The 12,011-nt window shown below is 44.4% G+C and overlaps 1 protein-coding gene across 3 annotated transcripts in view; it reads left to right on the forward strand.

Moving 5' to 3' along the window:
• The window catches only part of Nat10 (N-acetyltransferase 10), a 40,070-nt gene that overhangs the window by 4,131 nt on the left and 23,928 nt on the right, over nt 1-12,011 (forward strand). For all 3 annotated transcript variants that reach the window (XM_076847036.2, XM_076847038.2, XM_076847039.2), the window contains 6 exons: nt 2,564-2,735; nt 4,239-4,361; nt 6,490-6,551; nt 7,894-8,008; nt 8,106-8,213; nt 11,664-11,797. In XM_076847036.2, coding sequence (XP_076703151.1) covers nt 2,564-2,735; nt 4,239-4,361; nt 6,490-6,551; nt 7,894-8,008; nt 8,106-8,213; nt 11,664-11,797 — 714 coding nt within the window. The remainder of the gene's footprint in view (nt 1-2,563; nt 2,736-4,238; nt 4,362-6,489; nt 6,552-7,893; nt 8,009-8,105; nt 8,214-11,663; nt 11,798-12,011) is intronic.

Below are 12,011 nucleotides of genomic sequence, written 5' to 3' on the forward strand. Positions count from 1 at the left end.
GCTCTTCCCTTGCCTATCATGATATCTCCTACCGTAAACCTAGTCAGCATCTATGGTTCTGTCCTTGGGTGTCTTCTCACTCCTTCAACTCCAAGTATGCTGTCTTTGATGTTGACTCTCAGATCCTGTCTCCATGCTACATCAAACCTCCCTGCTCTTAGCTCATGCCATCTCCTCTGCCTGGTATGCTACTCCACCTACTGTTACCACCTACTGACATCCTCCCCAGTTTTCAGCACCTGCCTTTTTGATGAAGCATTTCTGAGTTCCTCAGTCATACTTGATGGTTCCTCTTGTCTTCAGTGCTTGTCCTCATCTTAAATGCTTGTTACCTATGCTCTTGTGTTGGAATACAGTCCCTTCTATACTGTGACTTAGGGTTTTTTTTTTTTTTTACTTCCAAGTGATAAGGTTATTAATCTAGGAGTCTTCTCTTATTTATCTTTATATATATTTTTTACATTATCTAGCATGTTTGTGGTGGGCATGCAGTTAATATTTGTTGAGTTGAATTTATTATTAACAGGTTCTGAAATTATTTTACTTAAAAAAAAACTTGAGCTAGGTGTAGTGGTACATGCCTGCTCAAGTGACTCAGGAGGCAGAGGCAGGAGGATCGCAAGTTCAAGACCAACTTCAGCAATTTAGTGAGAACCTGTCTCAAAGTGAAAAATAATAAAGGGGTGGGGATGTAGCTCAGTAGTTGAGCATCCCTAGTTCAATCCCCAATATTACACATACACATAAAAAGAAGCTTGCTTCTGCCTAAAAGAAATCAGATTTTGAGTAAATAACTCAACCTTTTTAAAGTTATGAAAGTCTTATTATAAGAAATATCAGCCGGGCGCTGTGGTGCATGCCTATAATCCCAACGGCTCAGGAAGCTGAGGCAGGAGGATTGTGAGTTCAAAGCCAGCCTCAGCAACTTAGCAAGGCCTAAGCAGCTCAGCAAGACCCTGCCTCTAAATAAAATGTAAAAAAGGACTGGGGATGTGGATCAGTGGTAAAGTACCCCTGGGTTCAATCCTGGTATTAAATAAAAGAAAAAAAAAAAGTAAACAAAATACAAAAATGCAAAAATACAGAAAAAAATACAAAAATGCAGAAAAACAAAGATAAGCCAGGCATGATGGTGCACACTTGCCTATAAAACCAGCTATTCTGGTGGCTGAAGCAGCAGGATTGCAATTTTAAGATCAGTTTATGCAAGATTGTGAGACCCTGTCTCAACAAAGAAACGACAGGGGATGTAGCTCAGTGGTAGAGCACTCCTGAATTCAATACCCTGTTCTGAAAAACAAACAAAACCAAAAAATGAAAATAACATGGGCCTTGTTAACATTTAGGTGTCTATCACTGGTATATAGTTATAAACCATGATTTGTATTTAGTTGTGCATAATTGTTCATGTAAGCATGTCATTACCACTGAGCTAAGTCCTTGGCCCCAAGCATTTTTAATATAGGTTAGGAATAAGAATAAATCCTGTTGCCTTTTTTTTTTTTTTTTTTTTTTTTTTTTTAGTACTGGAGATTGAACTCAGGGCCTTGTACCTGCTGGGCAAGTGCTGTACCACTGAACTTCATCCCTAGCCTCTGTTGCATATCTTTGAATTTTGTTTTGAGGGCTTCTGATTTGTAGTATTTTTTATTTGGTAAATGTGAGATTGATGTGGAATCATGCAGTTCACAGTGTTTTGGGAAGATTTGTCTTTTAAATTTAACCCACCTGGTTAAATTATAAATCTGTGCCTCTTGTAGTTCTCCCCCCGCCTCCTTGTCTTGATCTGGCAGAACATCATGCCAAGTCATGAACCCCAGGCACACACTATGAGGAGAGGTGGAGATCACCTTACCCAGCTGCCTCTGCTCACGGAGGAAGTGGAGGCCTGCAGGGGGAAGGGCTTTCATTTTAGCTGTAAATTAGAGGACTGGGGTAAATTTTTGACCAGTTATAAGCCATCATTCTGGAATGGGGAGTAAATCTTTCTGTAAAGGAAAGGTAAATCTCAATTGAATATTCAAGGCTTTTAAGACCAGAAACAGTTCAGGGATTTCTGAGCCATGTCCACCTTCCATTCTAATCCTTGTATCCTGTATCGTTATTGTTTTAGATAAGAGCTGCCCTTGAGGACATGATCTCATACTCTGGGCAAAGAAGTAGAGGAATTCATTTAGGAAACATGAGTGCAGTAACCTGCCATTGCCCTGTCTCTCCCAGGCCTCTGGGGAGTAGCAGTGTAGTTGAAACTTTGGCTTGAAACTAAGGTGGCAAGGCCATTTAGGTTTGGATTCAAGCTCTGGCCAAAGGCAAGGTTTAATTGCTAGTTTTTAAAGCAGAATAATTTGCTCAAGGTACAACAGAATAAGGGAATAGTTCACACACAGGCTGATCTGTGACTTAATCTTTCTGCTCCAGTGCCTCTTCATGTTGCTTCTCTAAAATGAAGGAGTCCAAGTTCCCTACTAGCTCTGGAGGGTGATCACCAAGTCTCTCCTCTGTTTCCATGTCCTTTACCTCTCTGGTTAATTGGCTCTTATGGATTGGGGGGTGGCGATTGCAGTCACCGGAAGAAGAGAATGCGACAACTGCAGAAGAAAATTAAGAATGGGACCTTGAACATAAAGCAAGATGACCCCTTTGAGCTCTTTGTAGCGGCCACAAACATTCGCTATTGCTACTACAATGAGACCCACAAGATCTTGGGCAATACCTTCGGCATGTGTGTCCTCCAGGTGAGTGACTTCCTTCAGCCTGTGTATTGAGGGGTGCTGTACTGCCTGCTTCCACACTGAGAACTGGTATTTGATAAGAACCGGTTCTTACCCCCGATATACCAAGCATTATTAATGGAAGACTTGGCCACTTTTTCAAGGAAACCAGATCACTAACCCTATAAAACAAAGAATTTTCTGCTTAAGTTAGCAGCTGTCTGGAGACCCCAGAACTTACAATGATGTGCCAGCTAGGTGATCCTAAATTAAAGCTAATAAAGCAAGCACAGGGAACTTTGACTGACCCTGGAACCTCAGATACTTATGGGCACGCATGGAGACTTCCCTGACACATGAACATTGCAGCTTGTTTAACCAGCTGGATAGAAACGTTTGCATCCACTTGTTTTGGCTCCTGAGTGTTTGGTAGCATAACCCCGCGTACCCTAAAATCCCTTGCTTCACCCCAGAAAGCTGCTTGGTGAATTTATCCACAAATATACATTCTCTTATCCGGAAAGTTAATAGACTTAAGTTTCTCATGTTTCTTTCTTTTTATTTCTGGTGGGTATTTGTTTTAGTCTGTGATTTTTAAAAAATCCACGACAACCCCTTTCTAAAAAAATTTTCATACACAAATTTATGTTTTTAAAAAAATATTTATTTTTTAGTTGTTGTTGAACACAATATATTTATTTTTATTTATTTATTATGTGGTGCTGAGGATCGAACCCAGGTTCTCGCCTGTGATAGGCGAGCGTTCTACCGCTGAGCCACAACTCCAGCCCCAAATTCATGTGTTTTTGTACTTATTACGTTATGCACTTTGATCATGATATGTAAATTATAAATCTTATTTAAGAGAATATAAATTAAGAAATGGGGAAATCAAGAACAGAAGTTCTGTTTTCCTTGCATTCCAGTGGGTTGTTTAATACACTGCTGACTAGAAAAGAGCCTCAGCCTCCTTTGTCTTTATCACTAATTTGTCAGGAGTGTTGTGCTCCCAGCCATTACCTGGTGCTGGAATGAGGGCTTCTTTAAGCACTAGCTCCCCCGTGTGGTGCAGTTGAGTTTTGCCAAACAACTTCCATCTGTAGACATGTTAGAAAATGTAAACATGTTTCTGAAATTTGACTATAAATCAAATGAAGTTTGGAAGACTTACCTCCAGACAGGATTTTATTAGAGATTATTAGAAACATTTTTTTTGTGTGTGTGGTGCTGGAGATTGAATTCATGGCCCTGTGCGTGTGAGGCAAACACTCTACCAACTGAGCTGTATCCCCAGCCCTAGAAACATTTTTGACATATAAAACCATGTCTTTCTAACCCTAAGGACCAGACTCTCTTCCATGGTGCCCTTAAGGGGTTGTGAGTGTGTTATGTGTTTCTTGGTGAGCCAGATGCAGGGTATGGTCTTGGGTTTCTACCGAAGCCCTGATTTTGGCTTAGCACCTGGCCTTTGGTTAAGTATCTCTGGGGTGCTGTTTGCATTACCAACCCTCTAAGGTCTTCTTGTAGGATTTTGAAGCCTTAACTCCAAACTTGTTGGCCAGGACTGTAGAAACAGTGGAAGGTGGCGGACTGGTGGTTATCCTGCTCCGGACCATGAACTCACTCAAGCAGTTGTACACGATGACCATGGTAAGGGTCGGGGTTTTTTATTTTTTTAACATAATCGTCGGCGTTCATATCAGTCTGCTGGAAGATTTCCTGTTGAGAAGGTAGATAGCCTCTGGGAGCTCTTTTACAACAACTAATGAAAAAGTCACTGCAGCTGAATCTCAGGGGCTCTGAGTATGCCTAGAAATGTGAAATTCAGATATGATGTAGAATATATGTAACTAAATGTTAAATATTCTTAATATAATAATATTAATATCAATATATATTATTGATAACAATAATTAAGTATTCTTAATATAATAGTAATAATAAGTCAGATATGGTGATTTAATTCCAGTGACTTGGTGGGCTGAGGCAGGAGGATTGCGAGTTCAAGACTAGCCTCAGCAATTTAGGGAGGCCCTAAACAACTTGGGAAGACCCTATCTCAAAATAAAAAATAAAAAGGGCTGGGGGTGTCTTAGTGGTCAATCCCCAGTACCAAAAAAATATTTTTTTTTTCCCTAGAATAATATTCTGCTAGAGCTCATTTATGTTTTGCAACAAAGGGACAATTGGCAGAATTCTCTCTGGCCCTCGTCTTCTAATAGTTAATGAAGCAACGTTTACCAGCTTTGCTTTCAGTTTGACAAGAATTTCAAATATGGGAGTGGTAATTTACTTCCTAAACAAGATACTTTGACTGAGGACATGGTTCAGAGTGGGGTGTGTTTAAAACAGATGCAGAGCTGGTCTCCTGGCTGGTATTGCCACATTGGTGTTCTTAGAGGCAGTTTCTAAGAGCTGCCCGTGACCCAGCAGCTCAGAAATGGTGTCAGGATTGGCCTCTGGGTTGAATGAGCTCTGTTTTTCTGGTGAGATGGACTTTCCTCAAATCTTGAGGCTGCTTCCTGCCTTTATCACTCCTGCTGTCACTTGCCACTGTAGCCCCTCTTCACACATGACCAGCACACATTCACCCCTGGGCTTTGCCCTTGCTGTTTCCTCTGGCATGTACTCTTTTGGATTTCATCATGACTCACATCCTTACTGCTTTCAGGTTCCTGTTCCAGTGTCTCCCCATGAGTGTGATCTTTCTTCATACTGTTTAGAAGAGGTGGTTCCAGCTATAACTCTTTAATCTTCTTTATTATTCTTCAAAGTACTTGACAACGACTTTTAGTTACATATTTGTTTTTTTGTCTGTTCTCCTACATTAGTCACTTAACTTGATGGAAGCAGGAACTTAGTTTTTTTTTTTTTTTTTTAGTTGCAGGTGGACACAATACCTTTATTTTATTTATGTGGTGCTGAGGATTGAACCCAGAGCCTCACACATGCGAGAGGAGCACTCAACCGCTGAGTCCCAGCCCCAGTTTTTTTTTTTAGTTGTAGGTGGATATAATACCTTTATTTATTTAATGTGGTACTGAGAATTGAACCCAGGGCCGCCTCACACATGCTAGGCAAGCACTGTACCACTGAGCTACAACCCCAGCCTTAGGACTTAGTTTTTCTTACTGTTGTTTTTCTTACTGATATTTTCCCAGATCCTAGAAGAGTGCCTGGCATGTTGTAAGAACTCACTAGATATTTGCACATGACTGAAAGACTTTGTGCCAATAACACTTTGTTTGTTCTTCCTGTTTCTCTTAACATGGCTGACTGCTTACCCTTCCAATCTCAGCTTATCATCTCTGAGAGACCCTCCTTTTCTGCCATATATAAACAGGTCCCTTTCATTGTTATCCCCACACCCTGTATTTTGTTTGTAGCATTTGCCAAAATGTGTATGTATTTACTCATTGTCTTCCTCCAACCATTGGACTGTAAATCCCCTGAGAGCAGAAGTCTTACTTCATTCATCAGTGTGTACCCAGAAGTCTAGTCCATCTAGTTAGCAGGTATATTTATTGAGTCAGGGTGCTGGATCAAATGTGAAAAATGTCAGAGATGAGGCGAGGGGAAGTTGATTGGGATTAGAAGCATTGCGTTTGGTGTCTGATCCCAGTTCTAGCAAAGAGCACTTGGCCAGTTCAGCAGAGCAGGTGGGAGTGGATTTTCTTTCCCACAGGGTTGCTCAAGTCTCCTGTGATAGAAATTGTATCCGAGCCCTGGGCCTCAGTGTTAAATGACTTTGTTAATGGATGTTGTCTTGCTTTCTTAGGATGTGCATTCCAGGTACAGGACTGAGGCCCATCAGGATGTCATGGGACGATTTAATGAGAGGTAGGTCTTAAGGATATTTCTCAGTTCCTTCCAGTTGTTGGGAAGCCAAGGTGGGAGAAATATTTTTATCTTGGACCCAACTGAAAGCTTTTGTGTCAGCAGAGGCAGTTCAGGCTTCCAAAATGTGCAATTCTTCAGCAGCTGCAGCTGGGAAATGATCTGGGTACAGTGCGAGGGGGTGGGAAGCTGGTGTCGGGACACCTGGACTCAGTCTTGCTGCTGGCTCTGACCAACCCAGTGGCCTTAGCCACGTTCCTGTCCCTCTCTTGCTTTAGCCTACTCATCTTTGAGAGGTTGGGAGCGGTCTATCTGGATCACCATTTCCTGTATTTCACAGAACAGTTGTCTTTTAGAGGGACCTTGTGACAAGAAGACTTCTGGCCAGCTGAGTGGGACATGCTGTAACTGTTTTTCCATTATGAAAAGTCTCACTTACCTATTCTAGCCTCAGAAAAGTCTTGCAACAGCTGGCACTTGTTTGATTGTTTCCCATTCCCAAATTAATTTCACCATTGAGCCTCCTTGTAGGGACCATCAGTTAACAGCCCGTGTAATACCTTGAGAAACTGGCCTAGATCAGTGTTCCCTTTGGGATTGTTGGCAATGTTGGGAGACATTTGGACTGTCTTGACTTTGGGGGTGCTGAGGGAGAGAGCTACTGGCATCAGGTGGTTGGAAACTAGGATGCTGCTTAAAAGAAATCATTATCTGGTAAAAATGTCTGTAGTGCTGAGGTTTAGAAATCCTGGCCTTGATGAACCTGAGGCCTCTCTGATTTTAACATCCTGTCATGCTTTGGCTCAGTAGAATGAGGACAGGAGGAGCAGCTGCATGTTACTCAACAGGACAGAAGCCTGTGGAAGTATCAGGAAAGGCCCTTTTCTGCGGCATGGAGGATGTTTGAATTGTGTAGCAAGTTATATTTTTCTGTATATAGGGAATTCAGTGTTGTATTTCTTCAGGGAGCTTTCTTTTCTCCTTATTCATTTGTGTGTGTTGTGTTTCCATGTGTGTTTCCCTGTGTGACTGGTGGCCATATGGGGCTTTTGGAGTAGAGCCACATTAGTGCTAAAGGGCTCCAGATGATGAGAAAAGGACCAGAGGACCTAGCAAAAGCAATCATGGTTGTGCATCTGGGATCTTGGCTTTCTTGATTACCACATAAAATGTGTTCAGGTGTCTTGTAGAGGAGGCTCTGATTATCTCATTGCTCTCTAGTTGGGTTCTGGCTTTCTGAGATGTGGGGCCCAGTGATCTTCCTGAAGAAAAGCAACTTGTCCCCTCTTGTGCAGCATTGTCTGCCTCCTCAGCACCTCACCTCAGGACTGCTTTTGTCCCTCAGGTTTATCCTCTCTCTGGCATCTTGTAAGAAGTGCCTTGTCATCGATGACCAACTCAACATCCTGCCCATCTCCTCCCACATGGCCAGCATCGAGGCCTTACCTCCACAGGCTCCGGTGAGTCTGGGTCCAGGACTCAGGGATTTGGGGGAGCTGTGATTTCTGTGGTGACCCCACGTGGTAGTAGCAAACCTCTTCCTCTTTTCTCTGGTAGGATGAGAATCTCAGCCCTTCTGCTCTAGAGCTGCAGGAGTTGAAAGAGAGCTTGCAGGACACCCAGCCTGTGGGTGTGTTGGTGGACTGCTGCAAGACTCTAGACCAGGTGAGTGTGGGTTTAGAACTGCCCTATCCCAGGGTCAACGACACAAGGATAAAACAGTGTGCAGAGAGCAGCCATGGCTCACTCAGGATGAGTCAAGACTAGAGACGCCTAGAAGGGCCTTTTTTCTAGCTTGTTCCCAGGTGTGCTCCACAGCAGCAGGGCTGTTCTTCATGTCTGGGTTTGCAAAGGAGCTAATTCAGGGAGTGGGGGTCATGGGAGATGGACAGATGAGATTTCCAGAAGAATCTTCTCAGTGCTTTTTCCATTATAGGGTATTTATAATAGCTAAAAACCTGGAAGAACACAGGATGTGTTTAATTTCAGCTGTGTTGGTGGTGTAAAGGTTTTGCTTCTGGCTCCTGTAGAATTGAGGAGAGGGGAGCATGAGGCCCCTTGTACTTACTTCATTCCAGTGTGAACCTGATGAGAGCCCCTGAGCTGGCATGAACAGCAGGCTGGGTGGGAACTGCCAGGATGCATTTCTTTGCTCTCTGACGCAGCCAGCACTAGTTAACTCAGCTTCTCCAGTGTCTTTCTGCCAGCTGGGCACACCCCAGAGGATTTCAGCTGCGAGTGGCACAGGCCTCTTAGTATTTGGCTTTGCCTTCATAATGGAAAACAGCTGCAGTGACCCCGCCCACTGGGGCCTGAGTCCCAAGAGGCTGGTTTTCCTAGTCATCCTGGAAATATAATCACTAGCTCCATAGCTCTGTATGTAGCCCAGGCTGCAGGCTCTAGGCTGCTTTGAACCTTTTCTGGTACCTTCTGTATCACCAATCAGAGGGATGAGAGATAGGATAGAGGAAGGGAGAGAAACTACGGTACTAGTAATAATGTTATAAAAAAGCAAACGGCCAAGCAACACAAATGACATCAGTATGAAAGCGAACACATTGAGAAAACGGTATTTCCACTTGGCAGTCCCACTCTACAGAGATGCTGCTGTTCAGGGTTTATCATGTGTCCTTTGACCTTTTCCTGCACATGTCAATGGATATTTCACTGTATAGGGTGAGAGTGGCTCCTGCTAGACATTTGGGCTGGTTCCAGCTTTTTTTTTTGCTATTATAAACAGTATTATCAGGATACATCTGTGGGCATTGTATCTAGGACATGCTTCTGAAAAAGAAATTGCTGGGTCAGGGGCTGTGGGCATTAACATGGGTGTCACACAGTTGACCGAGCTTCCAACAGTGTGCAGAAATGCCTTTTGCTCTGCAGCCTGGCCTGCACTGAGTGCAGCTAAACTTGTCAGTTTTCACCAGTCTCATGGGAACTTCTGATGGTTGCTTTAATTGTTACTGTTATTACGAGGGAGACAGGTACTTTCTTCGTCTAATCATAGGTCACCTCTTTTTGAGGTGAACCAGTTTGCTTGTGACTGCCCATTTGTTAATTGAATTGTTGTCTTTTGTCTGTGTGTGTGTGTGTTTTTCATTTTAGAGTGTGTTTTTAGTCCAGTTAGGTTTAGTCAGCGTTCACAGCTTGCCTAAAGTAAAACAAAAGGTACAGTATTTAGCAAGGGCCAGGTTAAGACAACTAGCACCTGGATCTCCATTGAGCATTGCCATCTGGAGAGACTCTGGCTTCCTGAAGCTGCTCCCTTCCACCTCGACAGCCTCCTTGCTGGTCCTAGAGAACCCAAGCTGCACCTCCACCTCAGCCCTAAACATTTGTTGATCCCTCTGTTAAAGTACTCGCCCTAAGAGAGACACAGGGCTGCTTCCTCAACTACTTCCTCAACTTCCTGAAGCTGCTCCATTTCCTCTCTGTCTCTCTGTCCATCTATCTGCTCAGGCCTGCATCTCTTTAGTGTTTTCCTAGTTTGCTGCCTTAATGAGCGAGACTGCTTCCTAGAATCGGACAGGCCAGGCTGACCACGCACCCCTCTTTGCAGCTGGGAATCCAAGTTTGCGGTAGTGTCACCTCTCTTCAGTGCCCCTGGCATCTTGCTTCCCCTCTAGGTTCGAGGCCTTCCTAGATGCTGGGCTTAAGAGTTAATGAGGGACACCTGCTTCTTGGAGTGTGCCTTCTAATGGATGAGACGGGCCCTGCTTAAATGAAATTAGGAAATTATGGCGTAGTAGAAGCTGCTGCGTATAACGTAGAAAAAGAAAAGTGGCCAAGAGCGTGGGGGCATGCCAAGATGGGGGTTTTGTGGTTCTAGATACAGTGTTCAGGGTGGCCTCATTCAGGTGATATTTGGACCAAGCCTTGGAGAAGTTGAGGAAGTAGCCCTGTGTCTGTCTTAGGGCGAGTACTTTAGCAGAGAGATCAACAAATGGTTAAGCCTGAGGTGGAGGTGCAGCTTGGTTTCTCTAGGACCAGCAAGGAGGCTGACAGGATGGAAGCCGTGTGAGGGGGGGAGAGAGGAGGGCCATGCAGGCCACACGGAAAGGGCTGTGGCACTTACACTGTGAGGGATGGGGGAAGTGGAGGGTTTAAATATAGTCTTGTCTTGCCACCGCTTCCAGAGGCATCCCTGGGCTTATTTGTAAAAGGATCCTCTGGTTTGAGCTGCACATGGGCTGTGGTGGGAAGTTGGTGGAACTAGGAAGACCACTTATATGGCTGCTGTCATAGGGGAGGCAGGACAGGATGGTGGCCGTGAGCAGTGTGGTGGAGGAGGATGGTGAGGGCTGTGTTGAAGGGTTACTGTCTTGCTGACAAGATTTGGTGATGAGTAAGGGATGGAGGAGAATGCTGAGAATGCTTTTGGCCTAGATAGTCAGACAGTTAACTGAGATGAGAAGCTTGTAGTGGAGGAGGTTTGGGGGAACATTAAGCATGAGTTTCAAGTTTGAGGTGTCTGTTGCATAGTGGAGGTGTACAGGAAGTAGTTGCATGTACCCAAGAGTCTGGAGTGTGGGGAAGAGGTCTGGAATGGAGATATGAAATTGTCTTGAGCATCTGATTGGTATTTAAGGCCTTGGCACTGAGAAGAGATCTAGGCAGGGACCATCATACTGAGGACAGCAAATGCACTTCTGGGCCTTGGCTCATGGTCTGACAGGAGACCCAGGAGCTTGCTCTGGGTTGCCCTTAACCAGTGTCAGCTTCGCATCATTGGCTTATTGGTGCCCCGAGCGTTCTCTTGAAGAGCTGCGGTAACTTGTCTTCAGCACAGGGCAAAATGCTTGAGTTGAGTGCCAGCGAACGTTCCCACCCGTTTAGGAGACCAATAAAATAAGCTCCCTGCTTTCGTTCTGGGAGCCCTCTTGATAAGTTCTTGTCAGAGTTGTGTCTCCCTAAATGGAAGCCCTAGTTGCCTTCGAGTTTGCTTGCTTGGCTTGATCTCATTTTTGTGATTGTTTTTGGTCAAAATATCGTAGTGTCTGGCATCATGACCCAGGATTGAAAAGTCCAGGTGCTGAGCAGTGCTTTTTGGCCTGTAAGAACTACCCTGTTCTTTTCTCAACTCACCTAATATGTTTGTTTCTCTTTCAACAGGCCAAAGCCGTCTTGAAATTCATTGAGGGGATCTCGGAGAAGACCCTGAGAAGTACTGTTGCCCTCACTGCTGCCCGTGGACGGGGAAAATCTGCAGCCCTGGGATTGGCTATTGCTGGGGCGGTAGCATTTGGGTAAGGGGTCTGACTCTACATCTGTAGGACCTCTGAGCTTTGAGGGGATGGTGTGCAGGTTTTGAGGTCAGGAGACTGGCAGAACTGTTAGCTCTGGTTCCCCATTCTCAGCTGGTTCACTGTGATTTCTCAAAGTCTTGGATGCCTGCCTGGAAACAGCAACAGTTTTCCCCAGGACACCCAGAGGTGCTGTGTGCACAGACACCCACCAGGG

This window comes from Callospermophilus lateralis, chromosome 2, assembly GCF_048772815.1.
Source record: "Callospermophilus lateralis isolate mCalLat2 chromosome 2, mCalLat2.hap1, whole genome shotgun sequence".
In the NCBI taxonomy this organism is placed as follows: Eukaryota; Metazoa; Chordata; class Mammalia; order Rodentia; family Sciuridae; genus Callospermophilus; species Callospermophilus lateralis.